The sequence below is a fragment of the Bos indicus genome, chromosome 9 (assembly GCF_029378745.1).
Source record: "Bos indicus isolate NIAB-ARS_2022 breed Sahiwal x Tharparkar chromosome 9, NIAB-ARS_B.indTharparkar_mat_pri_1.0, whole genome shotgun sequence".
In the NCBI taxonomy this organism is placed as follows: domain Eukaryota; kingdom Metazoa; phylum Chordata; class Mammalia; order Artiodactyla; family Bovidae; genus Bos; species Bos indicus.
This window is the reverse complement of record NC_091768.1, coordinates 28,612,596-28,633,562: the sequence shown is the minus strand read 5'-3', so window position 1 is coordinate 28,633,562 and position 20,967 is coordinate 28,612,596. Positions and strand designations below refer to the sequence as shown.

The window sequence follows — 20,967 nt, the reverse complement described above, 5'->3', positions numbered from 1 at the left end:
TAATGAAAACATCATCACTGAACATGGGCTATACCATTTCAATGACCAACAGGTTTTATTTTATAAATTCTCCTCTAAAATTATAGTTTAATATTTCCATCTCAGGGAACAAAATTAAGCAATGAAGGCAATGGCATCCCACTCCAGTACTCTTGCCTGGAGAATCCATGGACCGAGGAACCTGATTGACTGCAGTCCATGGGGTCGCTAAGAGTCGGACACGACTGAGAAATTTACTTTCACTTTTCACTTTCATGCATTGGAGAAGGAAATGGCAACCCACTCCAGTGTTCTTGGCTGGAGAATCCCAGGGATGGGGGAGCCTGGTGGGCTGCCATCTATGGGGTCCCACAGAGTCGGACATGACTGAAGCGACTTAGCAGCAGCAGCAGCAGCAGCAGCAAGTACCTTGAAGGATTTGAGATTTAACCCTTCCTGCAAGCCAACAAGTTAGATGGCCACAGTTTCAAGGATGCAAAACTCCTGGGTTACAGATGAAAGACTCAGACTCAGCAAGAGGTCTGAACATCAGCATTTTTGGGGCTGGTTTTCTGAGCCCAATTCCCACAAGCCTAAGAGAAGAGTTATATTTGCATACCCAGTGGGTGGCCTTACAGGAGAGTAACTCTTGAGTTGAAGGAAACCAAATAAATCTGCTTTGTTCAGGAGGGAGACAGTATCTTCTTCCTCTAAAGCCCTAAGCAAACCAGTCCTTCCTTCAGATGGAAGTACCATCTGCAGCTTCTAAGGCTCTTCCAAAGCTGCTCACTATGCACACAGCCTTGAAAAGATGGTCTCGAAAAAAGGATAGTTAGTGCCTTGATCATAAGACATGAAGAAACATGAGACCCATGGAGAACTGTGTCTCCTTATTGGTGATAGTTAAAACCTCTCTATGCATTTGATATGAATCATTTTCCTCAGAAATTGAAAGCTGACTACTGTCCTACACTGAATTTTTCAATTTTTTTGGAAATAGGAACCCAAATATTTTAACAATTCATGTTGCACTCAGAATGCTTTTGAGAGTCATAAACACATAAAGTCCTAGAAGGACTTTGAATATATATACTGCATATATATATATGGATATATATATATGTATGAAGTGAAGTGAAGTCGCTCAGTCATGTCCAACTCTTTGTGACCCCATGGACTGTAGTTTACCAGGCTCCTCCGTCCATGGGATTTTCTGGGCAAAGGTACTGGAGTGGGTTGCCATTTCCTTCTCCATATGTATCATATATATATTCCTTCTCTATACTACATATTTTTTATATGTATACACTTATATATATGTAGTATATGTATATGTATATATATATATATAGTGCATATATATAAAATATGTAGTGCTAAGTCATTTCAGTGGTATTCCATTCTTTGTGACCCTATGGACTATAGCCTGCCAGGCTTCTCTGTCCATGGGATTCTCCAGGCAAGAATACTGGAGTGGATTGCCAAGCCCTCCTCCAGGGGATCTTCTCACCCAGGGATCTAATCCTCTCTCTTAAGTCTCCTGCATTGGCAGGTGATTTTTTTTTACCACTAACACCACCTGGGAAGCCCATATATATACACATATAGATGTGCATGTTTATACAAATGATGCTAAAGCTGAAACTCCAGTACTTTGGCCACCTCATGCAAAGAGTTAACTCATTGGAAAAGACTCTGATGCTGGGAGGGATTGGGGGAGGAGGAGAAGGGGATGACAGAGGATGAGATAACTGGATGGCATCACTGACTCGATAGACAGGACTTTGAGTAAACTCCGGGAGTAAACTCCGCCAGGACAGGGAGGCCTGGCGTGCTGCGGTTCATGGGGTCGCAAAGAGTTGGACACAACTGAGTGACTGAACTGAACTGATACAGGTCTGCCACCCCTCTTTCTCTTTGTCAGCACCATCACCTTGAAAGCAATAACAGAAAGCCTGTTTATTAATCTGAAGGTTCTAATAGTCATCAAATACAACAATGTTTTCTTATCTTCAAGACCACCCATCCATAGACTCTAGGACAATGGCTCACACCCAGTTCAGTTCAGTTCAGTTCAGTCGCTCAGTCGTGTCTGATTCTTTGTGACCCCATGAATTGCAACACGCCAGGCTTCCCTGTCCTTCACCATCTCCCAGAGTTCACTCAAACTCACATCCATTGAGTCGGTGATGCCATCCAGCCATCTCGTCCTCTGTCATCCCCTTCTCCTTCTGCCCCCAATCCCTTCCAGCATCAGAGTCTTTTCCAATGAGTCAACTCTTCGCATGAGGTGGCCAAAGTACTGGAGTTTCAGCTTTAGCATCATTCCTTCCAAAGAAATCCCAGGACTGATCTCCTTTAGAATGGACTGGTTGGATCTCCTTGCAGTTCCAGGGACTCCCAAGAGTCTTCTCCAACACCACAGTTCAAAAGCATCAATTCTTCGGCACTCAGCCTTCTTCACAGTCCAACTCTCACATCCATACATGACCACAGGAAAAACCATAGCCTTGACTAGATGGACCTTTGTTGACAAAGTAATGTCTCTGCTTTTCAATATGCTATCTAGGTTGGTCATAACTTTTCTTCCAAGGGGTAAGCGTCTTTTAATTTCATGGCTGCAGTCACCATCTGCAGTGATTTTGGAGCCCAAAAAGATAAAGTCTGACACTGTTTCCACTGTTTCCCCATCTATTTCCCATGAAGTGATGGGATCGGATGCCATGATCTTTGTTTTCTGAATGTTGAGCTTAAAGCTGACTTTTTCACTCTCCTCTTTCACTTTCATCAAGAGGCTTTTGAGTTCCTCTTCACTTTCTGCCATAAGGGTTGTGTCATCTGCATATCTGAGGTTATTGATATTTCTCCCAGGAATCTTGATTCCAGCTTGTGCTTCTTCCAGCCCAGTGTTTCTCATGATGTACTCTCTGCATAGAAGTTAAATAAGTACTTGACGTACTCCTTTTCCTATTTGGAACCAGTCTGTTGTTCCATGTCCAGTTCTAACTGTTGCTTCCTGACCTGCATACAGGTTTCTCAAGAGACAGGTCAGGTGGTCTGGTATTCCCATGTCTTTCAGAATTTTCCACAGTCTGTTGTGATCCACACAGTCAAAGGCTTCGGCATAGTGAATAAAGCAGAAATAGATGTTTTTCTGGAACTCTCTTGCTTTTTCGATGATCCAGCAGATGTTGGCAATTTGATCTCTGGTTCCTCTGCCTTTTCTAAAACCAGCTTGAACATCTGGAAGTTCACGGAGAAATGGAGTAGCCATCATGGTCACAGCCAGTGGAGCTCAGTAGACATTTGTTGCATTGAGTTAATCTGAACTCAGGACCCCATTGGACACTCTATAAGCCAAAAGTTTATAAAGTGACAGGCTCAGTAATACATGCTGTGCTTTGAAAATACAAGGCATTCATTTTTCTCAAACCCTTAGTCATCTTAACCTCATCGGTTCAATCATGATGATTCTAGTATACAGATGTATCAAACTGAGGGAACTATCAAATGCATCTCCAGAAACATGTTTTATTATGAAATGTAAGTCAAAGAGTGCCTGTTTTTCCTTCTTCTGAAAACGGGTCCCCCCACCCCCACCCCGGCTCATTTCCATCCTCTTCCAGAGTTTGAAATATTATTCATATAAGTTCCTCCGGAGGCTTAATCATCAGCCCAATGCTGTGGAACCACTCTGGTCTTTTCTAAATTCAACATTTCTGTCAACAACAAATGCGGAAAGTACAAAATGTTTCCCTACTTCTTCCACATCAAAATTACCTCCTACAGGAACTAGAAAATGTTGTGTCGCTGAATTACCGTCTACAACAGCCACTCGCCGCCGGGCAGCTCAAGGGTCTTGCACACAAAGGGTGAGAAAGGGTCGTGGGGAGGCTGCGGGGCGTCGCTACCCCGCCTGGCCCCGCGATGCCCGTCCCAAGTAGCCGGCCCGGGAGTTGGGGGACCAGGAGCGGGCTAAACTTGGGGCTCGGGATATTTGAATGCCACGGAAATTGCGGTCCTATCCAAACGAGTCAGGGCGAGAGGAGCGGAGTGCGTGCGCGAGCTGAGTGAGTGCTTACGTCGCAGCGAGATCTGTGCTGGGATAATTAGAGAGGAGTTGGGCTGAGCCGAGTCCTCTTTTAGCAGCGGCAGCCGGAGCCGCAGCAGCAGCAGCGGCCGCGGCGGCAGCCCGGAGGGGCGCGTCTGACTTCGGCCGCCCGGGCGCGCACAGGGTGAGGGCCCGGGGCCCGCAGCAGCCGCGCCCTCGGCCCCAGCGGCTCCGAGCGCACAAAGGCGGCGGCTGCCCGCGTGGCCTCCTCCATCCAGGCGGTCGATTCTCGCTCCCTTCCTTCTCTTCTCCGGCAGGCGAGAATGGCAGGGCCGGGTGAGGACCTGGGACAGCGGTGACCCTAGCTCTGGTCTCCCCCAACCCCCATCCCCCCACCCCTCCCGCGGGGAGAGGAAGCGGCTGCTTGCCGACGATGTGGTCAGGGCTGCTCCCCAGTGCGTCTTCTGCCCGGGTCCCCGCTGCCGTCCCTCTTCTCTGCTCGCTCCATCCCACCGAGAGGAGTTGATGCTGCGATCGCCGCCGCCGCCTCCGAAGCCGCGGCTGATGGATGCCAGGGAGTGCCGCATTGCTTAGCGTCCCCGCCTCCGGGTTTGCTGGTAGGAGCCGGCTGCTCTTTCTTCTCTCTTGCTTTGGGGCATTGTAGAAAAGGTAGAGATATTTAAATTTTATCTTCCACTCCTCTTTCCCACCCTCTCTTCCCCCCAGCCTCGCTTTTGAAACGTACCTTTCCGGAGAGATAGCCCTCCCCCCACCCGCCCCCCTCCGCAGCAAGTCCTTTGAAATAAAGGGCTAGAGGCAGGCAGAAGTTGGTGGGGGTGGGGTTGGGGGGGAGCCCACACGGGTGCTAACGCCACCAAAAACCCTTCTGGTGTCTTAAGAGATCACGGTGTATCCAGGAGGGGAGGAGGGAAGGTGCGCTCTCTGCAGTCGCCACCTAATTGGATCCTAATCGTTTTCAACGGAATCCCACAAATGTCTTGGAAATAGCATCTCTGAATAAGTAGGAAAAATAAGCTTCGTTCCCCTCTCTTTCTCTCTTTTTTTCCTTCTGGCAAAGACGCTCTCTCTCCCCCGCCCCGAGCTCAGCGCGCTGAAGAGCCACCTTATTATTAATCAGAATTTCCATCGTTATCCCTGGCAGGAGCATCGTTCAGTAGGGACCGCAGAAGCATCAGAGTGCTGGGGCTGAGATGTGCGTGGGGGTTGTTTTTGTTCCATCTCGGAAGAGAAGAGGACGGTACCAAGATCAGCACCCCCTGTGCTGGGTGCAATTAGGGGTGTTTTGTTAGGAGAGAGAGAGGACAAGAAGAGGGGTCCTGGGCCACCGGAGGGCCGCATCTCTTTGGAGGTAAAGGAAGAGGGAACCAGAGCGGGACGTTGTTTTTAAGGAGGGGTGGGGAAAGAAGTTCCTATCTTTCAGAGAAAAGGTGCAGGGAGGCAGGAGCAACAGGGTAGTTGATTGGACACCAAGACAAATCATTTCCTGTAAAGAAGAGGAAGCAGGCAGCAGGGAGGTCTGGAGGCTGGAGTGTGGTGGTGGCCAGGGCCAGCTTGGTGGTGGGACAGTCAGCAAGAGAGAGGCAAGGCTCAGGAACACGCAGGACAATGACTCATTTACAAGCGGGTCTCTCTCCTGAGACCCTGGAGAAAGCCCGCCTGGAGCTCAACGAGAATCCGGACACGCTGCACCAGGACATCCAGGAGGTGAGGGACATGGTCATCACTAGGCCGGACATTGGCTTTCTCCGCACAGATGATGCCTTCATCTTACGCTTCTTGCGGGCTAGGAAGTTTCATCACTTTGAGGCCTTCCGCCTCCTGGCCCAATACTTTGAGTACCGGCAGCAGAACCTGGACATGTTCAAAAGCTTCAAGGCCACTGACCCTGGCATCAAGCAGGCACTGAAGGATGGTTTCCCTGGGGGCCTGGCCAATCTGGACCACTATGGCAGGAAGATTCTAGTCCTTTTCGCTGCCAACTGGGATCAGAGCAGGTAAGTCCTAAGTGCAGTCTTGTGCTGGGTCTTCTTTTACTCTCCCATTTTCCAGAAGGTATCCTGGGCAGTGTCACCGTTTTACTGCTTTGAGGGTACTGTTTATTTGGCTCTTGAGAAAAAGAGAAACCTGAACTAAGGCAAGAGTTTTTGGTGGCTGCCTTGAGGGGTGGCAGGGGCTTTTATTTTTACAGTTGAAACTCTTACTTCACTAGCACCCTTTTCTACTGGAGATTTAAGTATATCCTGAACCTTATTATTGTGCTGTGTAATCTAAATCATTTGGCTTCTAAATAAAGCTGCTACATTTTTCAGCTCCTGAATAAGTTTACTGTTCTGTGGAGAAATGAGTTTGAGAATGGAGACAACTTTCCCTCTTGCCTCCCTAAAGAAATTCTTGTTTGTTTTTTTTTTTCCTGAAGAAATTCTTAAGCTAGATTCATCATCACCACCCTCCTTCCCCTCCATGTCCTCCTCCTCCTTTGCATCTCTCTCTCTCTCTAGCACTGCAATTTTATTTTATTTTTTAAAAAAGAGCCTGGCATTCAACCAATATCAAGTAGCTTTATTGCTTGGGAACTTTTCTGCTTGGTGATGTGTAGATGAAGGAATAATGCGATGTATGTCACTTCAATAAAGAGGAAGAGTTGTCCCCTCTGTTGCTGAGCGTGCTGCCGACACCGAATAGGAAGGCTGACTGGTGTGGTTGTTCTCCACCTGTCACCAATCTAAAGAATGTGTTTCCTGTCTGATGTGATTTTTCATCTTTTGGAAGGAAGTGAAAAATGTTCAGATCTGTCAGTTGGTAGACTTTTTTGAGCTCTCTGTCTTTTTAATAGAGGAGAACTAATATTCTTATTTCATCTACATGACAATAGAAAATAACAGACAATGACTTCTCCTTCCTCAGTTGGGGGAATTATTTTCTTAGATTGAAAGATATAAGAAATTATAAAAGACTCTTGTTGGAAGGTAGTTTCAATTAAGTTCAAAGTTAAATAAATTTCATGAAACTTAAAAATGTTACCAGAATTATGAATAATAGGAAGCCTATTACATTAAAACATCAGTGTATATTTAGTTCTGTGAACTGTGATTTTTGATGCATCTGGTTAGTTTAAACCATCTCTGAAGCAATTTTAAAAGACTTTATAGTTACTGGGAAACCTTATAGATCTTATAGATCTCCTATGGCTTCTCAGAGTCTTGGGATCTTAGAATGCAAATTAATATTTTTAACAGGTGTTTAACTCTTTGATTGGTCTCCTATTCTCTTTAATTTTAGGTTGAGAACTACTCTAATTCCTTTTTAGGTAAATAAAAAGATAAATTACTACCTGAAGAATCATAAAGCTAAGACACTCATTGAAGGATTTGGCCGTTGAGGTGAAATGAAGTTCTCTTTCTGTTTGTTACTTTGGTTATTTATAGAGATTTTACTCTGCTTTTTATCAGGTAGCAAAGTTGAAAGTCTCATGAAATGCCATCTTTGACCACAATTTCTCTTTAAAAAGTTTTTATTTCATCTAAGGAGTACATTGAAGATTTATGCAAACCAGTTATTGTGTAGATCAAAGTTGAAAAAATTTATTCAAGAAAGAATCTAATATTTCATATGTCAGTTAGGCACGAACTTAGTTTATTGAGCTACCATGGAGTGGGAGCTGTGGAAATGGTATGTTTAAATATGTGTCAGAGTCTGTTAAAGATATCCTTAGGGAGGCAGATAGCCCTTAGAGACATAAATCTACATTAGACCTATTTTCCTTTATTTTTATAAGTGATCTAATATTCACATTGATTTATAAACCTAATTAAGTTGAAAATCACTTGTAGTTCTCACCTATATGAGAAGGTGATTATTCTGGATTTACTAAAGAAACTATGTTTTAGTTGTCTATCTCATGCTTTCATATAAAGTATAAGTTGCTAGTAATCAAAATATCTCCCTAGAAATCTACAATGGGAGGGGACTTATTAATTGATATATAGAATTATTTCTTTAAATCAACATATGTAACATTAATGTATATGGGACATTAAAATGAAAAGCTATGTCCTGTAAAAATACCTTACAGGATCTATAGACTAATAATTGTGAATTCTATTTCTAAGGTTTAAATGAATAGGTATGATCAACTAATAATAGTACTTCAAGGTCAAAATGTATACATGGTATTTAGAGCTTGTCTAAAATTCAGTTGAGTTTCCTCCTCCTATATTCTTTTAAAAAAGTTCCCCCTTGCTTCTCTTTGCCTCCTGCCACCCCCATCCCAGATCTAAGTATACAATAACCTACCTGCCAATGCAGAAGACATAAAAGACATGGGTTCGATCCCTTGGTCAGGAAGATCCCCTGGAGGAAGGCATGGCAATCCACTCCAGTATTGTTGCCTGGAGAATCCCATGGACAGAGGAGCCTGGAGGGCTACATACAAAGGGTCACAGAGAGTTGGACATGACTGAAGTGACTTAGCAGCAGCAGGGCATAAACAGCTCCATCCTCGTATCTTCTGTGAAGCTTTATCATGGGGACATGTGCATAAGGACTGTCTCTGCCCTGCTCTGAAACCAGCAGGACAGCTGCCTTTCTGACAGTACCAGGGTGTCACCAGCCCTTTTCCTGCCTTCTGCCTGAATCCTTTTCCTTCCTTCACCATACATCTTCAGGGCTTATCTGACCTGACTCCGACAGAAGTTTCTGCCACCTTCCCTCGATGTTTACCTTGTGATTGTTCTGTTAGCTGGATATGCCATGTGCCGGATTCTCTTGCTCCCCATCCCTCCCCTGTTCTGTGAGTCAGGTGTTCTCCCCTTCCTGCTCTGATCCCTCCAGCCCAAACAACCTGGGTCCCTGGAGAAGACTGCACATCTCAACATAATTCTAGCCATCTTCCTTGAGTTGTTCAGTGAGTTGTCTGGGTTTCAGTAACTTAAAAAAAAAAAAAAAAAAAAACAGTTTTAGAAGAAACAGAATTGTTTTAAAGAAAGAATAGGTGGGAATTGATCAGGGTTACATAGGGAAATTCTAGAAATGAGGTAGAAGAAAATGCACCCTCCCCTTTTATTTCCAACTTCTCAAAGGGGATAAGCAAAATATTCTTTGTAAATTTTGAAAAACTTTGTAAAGACCCATGAAATAATTGATCTGTATAACAAAAAGCAAAGACAAAACTAAGCTTTGTATTATAACAGGACCTAAACTAGAGTTAATGTTCAGTATATGTTTGTTGAGTTGAATTGAATTATGCATTTTCTTTAAAAAAAGGTTTCTAAGTAGGAAGTTATCTGATATATACTTTCTCCTATATTAAATTTTTAGGACAGTTTTCTGTGCTTCTCAGGAGACTGGAGACAGTAAATACATGTGAGATGGTGACTATAAATAAAATAGTCTCTTCCTACTGCAATATAATGCAGGTCAGTTTCAGGTTATTGCAAATAACTGGACCATTTCCAAAGCCTTTACAAGAAATATGGAATCGTCGGTAAGACGAAGGTATAATATTTACAGTGTGCCCACCTAATAAAAATAAAAAAATAATCGAAATGCTGAAATGTCAAAATGACTTTCAGCGTGGTTGTGGTTCTTTTTAAAAAAACATAGAACAGGTTCAGATGATTTATTACATTTATTGAGCAGGCTATCCTTGGAAAAGATTCACATAATCTTATCTTCTTTCTTTCAAATTGTCCACCATAATTTCTGAAAGCAAAAGTAGATTCCACGAAATTAAAAGCGATTGAATTGATACCCTGCAGCACGATGATGCAGTAGTCCTCCATGCCTGACATGGTGTCTTGCTGTCCTGAGTGACAGTACCCTGCTTCACGACTCAGCAATACCTTCGCATTTCCCACCTGATTTCATCAACAGAATGTGATGATAATGTACCAAGAAGCTAGAGCAGATTACACTACCTTAAGAAAGGAAGTTTGGAATGAAAGTAGATTGTGCTCTAGACCCTAGAGCGTGAGAGCAGGTATCTGAGAGGTTGAAATTCACTGGCATGTAGTGATTGGGAATGTTCATGAGTAAATTGTCTCACCCAAAACATAATGATAACATATATTCTGATAATTGGCCTGTAATTTGTCAGTTAGCCTGCAAGTGGTATGTCACATTTGTTGCTGTGGTTTAGTTGCTAAGTCATGTCTGACTCATTCCAACCCCATGAACTGCAGTGCACCAGGCTTCCCTATCCTTCACTCTCTCCTTGAGTTTGCTCAAACTTATGTCCATTGAGTTGGTGATGCCATATTTAATCCAGCAGACAACCATCGATTTGGAATCAGATTAACAACCACTAGAAAACAATTAAGTACAGTGAAGTTAATGATTCTAATATAGTGGCAATTCAGAAAGCACTGACCGTCTTGCAGCATGTTTGGCTTGTCATAATGGACATTGATTATCACTTTTAGTACTGAAAGTTTGAAAGGGCTGGAAGACTGATTGGTGAGACCATGCTAAGATCCTCTAACCTGTCCTGGAATTTGCCTGAAAAATGTGCTATTGTCAGTCTGTTTGTTCCCACAGTATGGCTTTTTCATACAAAAGAAAATATACAAATGGCCAGCTGTTTGAAGCTGTAGTTTGAATTATGATTATATTGTAATTTATTGGGCTTCCCTGGTGTCTCACATAGTAAAGAATCTGCCTGCAATGCAGGAGACCTGGGTTCGATTCCTGCATTGGGAAGATCCCCTGGAGGAGGCCGTGGCAACCCACTCTAGTATTCTTGCCTGGAGATGGACAGAGGAGCCTGGTGGGCTACAGTCCATGGAGTCCCAAAGAAAATTATTTGGCCAACCTTCAAAATGAATGAAGATTATGATGATGGTAGCTTAAATTTTTTTAAAAAATAGCCATAGACTATACATATTTGTTTTATTCTCAGCTACAAAGCTTTACTATTCTGTGAAAGTGCAATAAAATAAAATAAAATAACTAGAAATAGATTAAAATAGACAAGCAATTAACTAGATAATTACAGAGAAACAACTTTTACTTGGTAATTTGCAAAAAGCAAGCCAAAAAAGAGGTTTAAATTTTTGGACTGATTTTTTAAGTCTTCCTGGCTCTATTTACTAAAGTATTTAAATATTTCTCAACTTTTTGTTTCATGGTAGGGTCAGGATTCCTTAACTTCAAAATCCTAGAGGCACTGCTGTGCTGTTTTACAGTTGATTTTAAGATTGTGCTCAGTAACTCAGTTGTGCCTGACTCTTTTGTAAACCCATGGGTTGTGGCCCACCAGGTTCCTCTGTTCATTGCATACTCCAGGCAGGAACACTGGAGTGATTTTCCATTTCCTGTTCCAGGGAATCTTCTCAACCCAGGGATTTGAACCCACATCTCCTGCATCTCCTGTATTGGCAAGTGGATTTTTTACCACTGAGCCACCTGGGAAGCCTGATTTTTAAGATTAGGTCAATCCTAGAAATGACAGGTATGGATTCCACGAGGTTTCTGTCTCAGCAGAGCTTCTGTATTGCTTCCTTATAGGGATGCTCTTTAAATAAATATTCTGGGAACTGCAGCTTATTTCAAAATATGCCCTTGGTTCATACCATGAAAAATGAAAGAGAAAAATTATTGTCCTGAGAAATGTTATCAAATACTGGAACAAATCTCTGAACAAAATAGGACAGTCTCTAAAAACTAGGACAATTATGCAGTAATTAGAGAAATAACCCTGAAATAACAGCAATGACCAGGAGTGCCAGACTTCACTAGGACCTTGATTGGGTCTGGCCCAAACCAGGCCATTTTCATGTTTCAAATATGCAACTTTAAACAAAGTTGAAAAGAAGCAATGGATTTGGTGTTACTATAGTGCTCTGAATGGATGCTTCAAAAGAAATCTTTAAAGATATTTTAAAACATGAGCCAACAGTTAGTAAATTCACAAGTTATCCTTAGTAAATTACTATATTTCCTCCATTCTGAGAAAAAGATTGAGCTCTTTTAAACCACTGAAGGCAGGTATATATGTGTATACATATATATATATATATATATATTAACAGTTAATATAGTCATTAACATAGTCAGTGGCACTCTTGATGTGAGGGAAAAGATGTCCTTGTGTGTTGGCTGGATCTTTACAACATCAAGTAAACTGTGTGAATAGTACTTAATTCAAATCAGTGTTTTAAAAAGTATACTTTTCCCCAGCATTTGCTACATACTTAGAATTTTAATAGGTGCTAGGGGCGAAAAAAAGACACATAACACATTTGTCCTACCATCAAGGAACTTACAGCCTCTCTGGGAAGAAAAACATGAAAAGCTAAATGACTATCAGAGAGATAGTGAGTGTTTAATGAGGATACTGCTGCTAGTGCTGAGAAGTCCGGGCAGACGCGGTAGCAGCCTGCTCTGCGTTGTGTGGAAAGAATACCACTTGTTTGGGCAATGTAATTCAACTTTTACTTTTTCATTTTAATTAATCCATTCATTTTAAAACACTTTTATACAGTATGCTATATTGTAGTGTATGTCATATTTTATATATATTATATACAATATTTTATATATATATATACACAGACACACATATATATACATGTCATATATTTTATATAACGTATATATTTTATATGTGTCAGGCACTATTCTAAGCACTTTATAAACATTCATTTATTAAATCTTCTTCACAATCATGAGATAGGCCCTGTTAATATCCACATTTTGCAGATGAGGAAACCGAGGCACAGAGCAGCTAAGTATTTCACCCAGAACTGTACAATGAGTAAGTGAATTGGTCAAACTTGTTTTGTGTGTACAGATAGTGAACCAACATAAATCTGGGAAAAAAAACAAATATATCAAAAAAAGCAAGCTCTGATAATTAAAAAAATCCATCTATGGCTTAGAAAATCTTGATTAAACATCAGAATGTAGACAATTAGGCACAGAAAGTTAAGTTGGTAGAATAAATATTCTTAAGACAAAGACTGTACTAAGCAGCTAAGTAAACAGAGTATTTTGCCCTGAGGAAGAGTTGCCTTTCCAATGTTTGTATTTTTTTTCTAACACGACTTCATTCTGTTTTATTTCATTTTGGTGGCAGTAGGTGCACATTTTTAAACTTTTTTTTTTTCCAAAGAAAGACATTTTTCCTCTGGATGTTTCATTTCCAATTATTTTCTTGTTCTCACTCACCTATGTTTCCATAGCAGTAAATTCTGGAAAACACTCAGCAAGGCTGAGACAGCTTCATATGCCTAGTGATGATGTGATGATTTTGGATTTCATATTGCCTCCAAGGTTTGTAGACTTAGCGTCTTCCCATTCTGACTCAAGATGTCTTGATGTTTTCCTTCCGCCAAAGCCCCTTGCTGGGACCAGGCTGGAGCTGCCCTGATACCTGGCCTGGTGCCATGTTGGTATCGACTTTCTGATCCTTCTTCTGATGTACATTATGCCACTGACACGTAAAAACACAGAACAGCTATTCATCAAACTCTGTTCTAGGTCTTGGCACCGTAAGGAGTGGAGAGCTCTGTGGTGTCAGAAAAACCTAGCTTCTCATCTAGGCTTCCAGTTTTACTCTTACAGTGATTTCAGAAAAACTCTAAATTCTCTGAGACCTCCTCTGTGTCTTTATCTTCAAAATAATAGGAACTAAGCCATGCACAGAGACTTTGGGCTTATTTTGAGATTAAGATAATGCTTTTGAAATTGCTTTGGAAATCTTAAATGGTTACACAGATAGAGATATTATTATTACCACTCAGTAATATAAAGCACCTTGATGGATTCATCAACTTTAGCACCAATGATACCCCAAGGCATTAATGAAGGTAATTCTGCTCCTTTGTCTCTCCCTGTACCACCTTTCTAACACAAGTGCTTTAGACATTGGGAAATGTGGCTTAATGAAAGCTGAGGGTTGGGGGCAACCTTAATGAAGAATTTAATAATGGCTGATTGATTTAATGACCAAGGCAAGCTGCTTGCTGTTGTGCTGCTCAATGTGATGCCAAGATGCTGGTTTTTCCATGTCAGGCTAAAGAAAGGGCTGGAGAGTAGGAAGGAAATGACCTGTTTGTGATTTGTGTTGCTCTTTGCACTGATGGTCAGCTCTAGTAGGGGATGTGGCCTTGTGAACCCCAGGAGAGTAGCACAGGCCAGGAAACTCCCCAAAACCTTGCAAGGTCAGAGGCAGGAGAAGAGGCTTTTTTTTTTTTTACATATTGTAGCAGCTTTGATTTAAGAGCAATGGTTTACATAGTCCCAAGTTGTAAAATCCCTTACTGGTGTCATTGTTTCATCATCTCCAAGTCGATTTCGGATGCAGACTTTACCCATTGCTGCTTTGGGAAGCTCAGTTAGGAGTCAAGAGCTCCATTAACATGTTGGTTTATTGTTTATGGCTTTCTTTCAACATAGAAAGGAAGAATAGCAATGGTGGATCTACTATAACTGGGGTGTAAACCTCAAACATGAGCTTTAGAAATACTTACTGTAGTAACATCTAATTTGTGAAGTACAGCAGTTAGAAAACAGTTTTAACAAGGATAATGAAAGTCAGATTCCTGAAGACAGAAAATTCATAAAATACTCCATTTCTTCAGAAGATATTTTATGGACTTTGGCATGTAATAATGTTCTGCTTAGGAATAACCTGCTGAGCTGCTAATGGTAGTAATGTGACATGTTTGACAACAGAGGATCGGAACATCAGGAGTGGTTTTGACCTGCCCTTTGAATGCCGTTATTAATAGCTAGAGTGTTTTTTATATTTCTTCTATTAAATGTATAGTATATAATGTATACTTCTAATAAAAGAAATATAAAAACACCCCAAGCTAACTGCATTCAAAGGGCAGGTCAAAAAAGAATCCACCTGCCAATGCAGTAGATGCAAGAGATGAGGGTTTGATCCCTGAGTTGGGAAGATCCCCTGGAGGAGGAAATGGCAACCCACTCCAATATACTTGCCTGAAAAATCTCATGAACAGAAGAGCCTGGAGGGCTAAGGTCCATGGGGTCGCAAAGAGTTGGACATGACTGTGTGATTGAGTGCACGCACAAACACACACACACACACATTAATATAATTTATATAAAGGTCATTTAATTCTCTTTTTGGAAGAATATATTAAATTAAAAAAAAAAACATTGGTTAAATTTACTCTATTGATAATCCTGGGATTTACCTTATTTTATTTCCTTTGGAATAATGATATGCATGTAAGTTTTCCTCTTGATTTGACACAGTTTTGGAAAACCATACTTAAAATGTGTTATTTAAAATAAATTGCCTCTTATTTTCAGCCCTTACTGGTGTCATGGTTTATTCTTATTATATACAGTGCATCATTCTTTCAGAGCTGATTTCAAATTCAAGTTTTACTTAATGCTATTTGGTATTCTTACAGGAAAATCTAAGAATGATCATAATGGGAGGAAGTTCTAAGTTGGATTGTTCTAATTTTTAATTTTTTCAACCGTTATTATTATGAATTTCAAAAATTAAAGTGAGTGTTCTTTTAGAGGGGGCTCTAAGTTTTAACCAAGCTTCCTCGGTGGCTCAGATGGTAAAGAATCTGCCTGCATTACACGAGACACAGGTTTAGTCCCTGGGTTGGGAAGATCTCCTGGAGAAGGGAATGGCAACCCACTCCAGTATTCTTGCCTAGAGAATTTCAGGGACGGAGGAACCTGGTGGGCTAAAGTCTGTGAGGTTGCATAGAGTCAGACATGACTGAGCAACTAACACTTTTCACTTTAAATTTTAACCAGAAATACAGTCTTTCTGCTCCAAACTTTTCAGTCTGTGTAAGTTCATAGGGGTTCTGGTCACAGTACTGTGTTAGGCCATTATATTTAAAAAGGAGATGAGCTGGCCATGAAGTGACTGATAAAGGTGTTCAGTCATTCATATTTTACAGTTTTAAAGACAGATAAGTGGCAGAGCTCTACAAAAAGTTTTATCTTATAGACTTACATAGTATTTGGGGAATGCCATATCCTTGCTACTGCTAAGTCGCTTCAGTTGTGTCCGACTCTGTACGACCCCATAGATGGCAGCCCACAAAGCTCCCCCGTCCCTGGGATTCTCCAGGCAAGAACACTGGAGTGGGTTGCCATTTCCTTCTCCAATGCATGAAACACATAGCCTGTATACTGTCCAGAGATTTAAAAATAGTCTCTTGATCTTTGCCTTTAACAGTAGCAGTAAGGTATCTAAAGATTGTCTTTACTTTTTAAGTAAAATTTACAAACAAATATTCTTTAGTTCTGATTACACCCTGCCTAGTGCACTGTGAGTGTGGTCACCACTACAGTGAAGAGTGTGCTGTGTGTGCATTCCAACAAACCCTTCTTGAACACACTGTATACTTAGCATTACTCACATGCTCTCACCTGAATCATATCTTTGACTTCCCTTCCTATTCCCCCTCCTCTCACCTGGCCACTGCCAGTGAGTTGCTGTGAGATAGTCATAGACACTCTCATTTAAGGAACTCAGCCTCAGAATGATAAGTCATTGACTTGTCCAGGGCCACACAGCTAATGAGGAACAATGAAGAGATTCCATCTTGAAGTCTTCTGACACCAGGCCCTTTGCTTGATTAATGCTGGGACCCTAAAGAGATTCTATTCCAAACTACAGATATTACAGATGAGGAAATGAAGCCCAGAAAAAGTGAGAAATTGCCTGAGGTTTCACTGTTAATTTTTCCTTCCTTTCTGAACTACTACGCTTTCTCCCTTCTCCTCCAAATGTTTTTAGAAGTAAAAATAGAACTGCTCCCTCACATGTGCTCATTGTCTCAGACATCTTCCTGGTGAGCCCATCACTTCCACTAAATCCCAATGATTTCAACTCCCAATCCACCCCCCCCACATCCCACCTCTCCCCTGATATCAGGATCTCTTTCTCTAGCTTTTCCTGGACACCTCCACCTGAATGAGCAAAAAAGTAAACTTGAAAGCAGGGTGCTAAAAAAGGAAAATTGTTAATATCTTCCATAAATGTACTAATTTCTCTTGAAATGCAGGGCTTCCCTCTTAGAACAATTACCTCGTTTTCCTCTCGGCTCTGATTGCATTACCTCCTTCACTTCTGTGAACATGGGATTGATATGCTTTTGGTTCTGGAATTTTCAATTTTGAGCTTTCTCCTGAGTTTGAAATTTACTTTCTCAGATGTTTACTTGATATATCTTCCTGGGTATACTACCCGTTTCTCAAATACAAGCTATTCTATTCCAAATTCTACATTTCCAGCCATCCTTAACAGCATCCTTTTTTTTTTGCATTATTGATTTTGATGAAAGATTTTACCATTTGATAAATGGTAAAACCTGAAGTACCATTTACTTTAGATAGCTTACTGGTACTGTCAAAGGCAAGGATCTGAAACTAGAATCTGTGTCATCTTTTACTTTTCCCTCAATCTTAGCCCCCACATCTAATTAAGTATTAAATTTTCACAAGTTTACTTCAAACATACTTGTCAAATTTGGCTTCTTTTCTTCTTACTTCCACTGCCTTTGTTGAGACAATGCCGTCGTGTACAATTAGTGTCTTTGCACTCGAGCTCTGTTTTACAAGAAAGGAAGAGCATTTATTGGATTTTTACAGTGTGTCAGGGACTGTGCTAAGCTGCAAGGTAGAAAAAGATAAAGACTCAACTCCTGAATGTGGGTGGCCTGTGTAATAACAGGCAGATACATTTTCCCTTATATTTTCATTGATTTTACTGATTTTCCTTTCTTTCTACCCATCCCACCTTTCCTTTTTTCTTTTCTTTTATCTTTATGATATAAACTCAGTCCAAGTAATTAAAATCGGTTGACACTTTCAACCACAACTGTTTACACATGGTGTTGTTTATTGATGAAACTCCTTCAAATCTCATTCTCAAATTTTCCACATGTGAAGATATGAAATGTCAGTACTTTTAAAAGCATTCCTGAACTATTTAAAAGTACCATGCCTAGTTTTTAGGGAATAGTACATTTGCTGAAAATGAGATTTTGTAAGGTTATAAGAAGGCCTGCAAAGAAAGGAAATGATTATAAAATATGAAACAAACTGTAGAATTTTCAAAAGCATTGGAATTTGTTTTGGTAGAATGCATGTTAAGTTCTAATATGTCCCCTGAGTATAGTGAATAAAGTAAATTTCATCTTAGAAGATTTGTAAACAAAATATTTTCCTTAAGCTTTCTGAGGTATTTTAAAGGCAATTTTTAGTATGCTAAAGACATTCCATAGTTTCTACAAATGGTCATTCTACATTCTACAAATGTCAGATTTAATGCAGTACTTTTCTGTTGCTGATAGGTACACGCTGGTGGATATTTTGCGTGCCATCTTACTTTCTTTAGAAGCCATGATTGAAGATCCTGAGCTTCAGGTGAATGGATTTGTTTTGATCATAGACTGGAGTAACTTCACCTTCAAGCAAGCTTCTAAACTGACACCAAGCATGCTGCGCTTGGCTATCGAAGGCCTTCAGGTAATGATTTACAGATTGCCAAGTTTCTCAGTCTCCAGTGTTTGGCTTATCTCTAGTAGAGTAACAGGATGTCTTACTTAAATAATAATAATAATTAAAAAACAGTTTTTAAGCACAAACACTGAAACACTAACAAGATAAAGGATCATAGAAGAAAAGCTAGAAGATGTGGGCCTTTCAATGAAGGGAATTTTGTGGTACTTGGCAAAGCCCTCACTATGTCTAAACGTTAAGTGGATGATGAGCTGAGATTTTTATCTTGCTCATCAGAACGAAATCTGGACTTTAATTATTAGCTATTTAGGTTTTTGTTTCCCTTTCTTTTTCTGTGTATAGTTGTTAATTAGCTAAATGTTTGCTTCATTATTACGTTTAACCTGGTGAATTTGGGGGATGATTAGCAATATCTTCATGTGGTCCGACAACTGTTGGAAAGCCAGTCAATCAATATGTATTTTCATGCCTAAGATGTGGAATCACTGTTTTGAATTACTTCTTTAGACTTAATTTGGATTTTTGTTACTCTTTTTTTGTGGAGGGGCCATCATGTGGAATTGACATAGGAATGGTGCGTCTTCCAGTGAATGACATTTACCTGGTTGCAGATTATGAAATAGAAAATCAATTATTATTTAGTGGCATGTTATAAAGCTAATATTGAAAATTTCTTTTTAGCTTTTAGGATGTCCTTCTTCTACTCTCTGCTGTCTGCTACTTTATATATAATATTTATGGAATAAAATTTAAATTCTTAAAAAGATTTGCAAGTGATGTTATTCAGTAATTATTCTTAGTGTGTTCAACGTGCATTTTAGAATTTTGAAGCAGTTAAATTTTTGTAACTTTTACCAATGAAAATATCATAAAATAACTAATTTTATCGTTGTCATTCATTAGGCCAGGATGTTAGTTCTCTTTAAGTCAAATAACTAAAATTATCTAGAGCTTTCAGTTCAGTTCAATTCAGTTGCTCAGTCGTGTCCAACTCTTTGCAACCCCATGAACTGCAGCACACCAGGCCTCCCTGTCCATCACCAACTCCTGGAGTTTACTTAAACTCATGTCCATTGAGTCGGTGATGCCATCTAGCCATCTCATCCTCTGTCATCCCCTTCTCCTCCTTCATTCTTCATAATAATTTCTGTGTCTAAAGGCACCTAAAGTGATGGATGATGACCCCCTAAAATAGGGTCACTTTTCCAAGCAGCAGGGCGTCCTAACCAAATTGAATTCACAGTTTGGGTTTTGCCTCTGGAGTGAATAAAAAACTGATTTTTTTATATGAATATGTTTTTCCTGATGCAGGCTTCTTGACTTGCTCGTGGTGAGTCAGCCTTGCTCGTGGTGAGTCAGCCTTGCTGCTACCTTATCTTGAACAACATTTCCTTTTTAACTCCATAGAGATAGTTAATATGAGTTGGAGAGAGGGCAACACTTGGAAATGTGTATATCAGGTAGAATCAGTCCTAATTCTGCCCTATCGCCAGCAGCATGTAAAGTGTTCTTCACAGAAAAAATTAGTTACCGCCAGCATATTGCTTAACACAGAATGGTAACTTAGCCCTTGATTATTGTGATTCCAGTTTCGCTGGCAAGAAGCATAGGCTAGGCCTTCAGCACATGAAGAACTGGAAAACATATTATTTCCAAAAGATTGAAAAAAATCACCTCAAGGATAGGCCTAGTATCTTGCTATTTACTAATATACACACTTTACGGAGTCATTTAATAATAATAAGTCACCACTGGAGAAAAAAACATGCTTGGGAGCTTGTGCATATTTGGGAGCTTCCCATGACTCATGGCCCCAATTAGGACTTTTTAAGTGCTGAGAGTCAGCACAGCAAGAGCTACAGTCAGATTCAACGTCTGTGTTTGTGTCAGAGAGGGAAATGGTCCCCTCTCCCTGCAGGGATCTCTACTGAACTTTTTTGTCTCTATCCACCATCACTCTCCCAATTCCCTTTCCTTCCTACCAGGACCCAGACTGCATAAGCAGGCTTGATTCCTCCTGGTTGCTGATTGGGAAGCCACTTAAAAGAAGGGAACTCCTCCATGGGAATAAATTTGACGTGTTACTACTTTTAAACTCAGTTTTTCCTTGGTTCAAATTAATTTCTTTTTAGTTTAATCTTTTTTTTTGGCTGCGCTGGGTCTTCATTGCTGCATGCGGGCTTTCACTACTTGTGGTGAGCCGGGGGCTATTCTTCACTGTGGTAGCTTCTCCTCAGATTGATTTTAAATGCTCCATATCTATATCTGTGTCTGTGTCTATATTGGTATCTGTAAACAATGGTGATTCTGAATAGGAATGTAAGATGTGCTAAAAATGTTCCATTGTGACATGTGCGCTTTCATATTCAGTTTTACATACGAAAGTAACATTTTCTGACTTTTCTAATTAAGACTGTTTTATTTTACATTTACTATGTGAGAAA

The 20,967-nt window shown here is 40.5% G+C and overlaps 1 protein-coding gene across 1 annotated transcript in view; it reads left to right on the top strand.

The window, feature by feature from the left end:
• The first annotated feature begins 4,557 nt into the window (after positions 1-4,557).
• Positions 4,558-20,967, top strand: part of CLVS2 (clavesin 2) — a 78,049-nt gene continuing 61,639 nt past the window's right edge. The window contains exons 1-3 of the mRNA XM_019966972.2: positions 4,558-4,647; positions 5,109-6,045; positions 18,355-18,529. Coding sequence (XP_019822531.1) covers positions 5,657-6,045; positions 18,355-18,529 — 564 coding nt within the window. The 5' untranslated portion in view covers positions 4,558-4,647; positions 5,109-5,656. The remainder of the gene's footprint in view (positions 4,648-5,108; positions 6,046-18,354; positions 18,530-20,967) is intronic.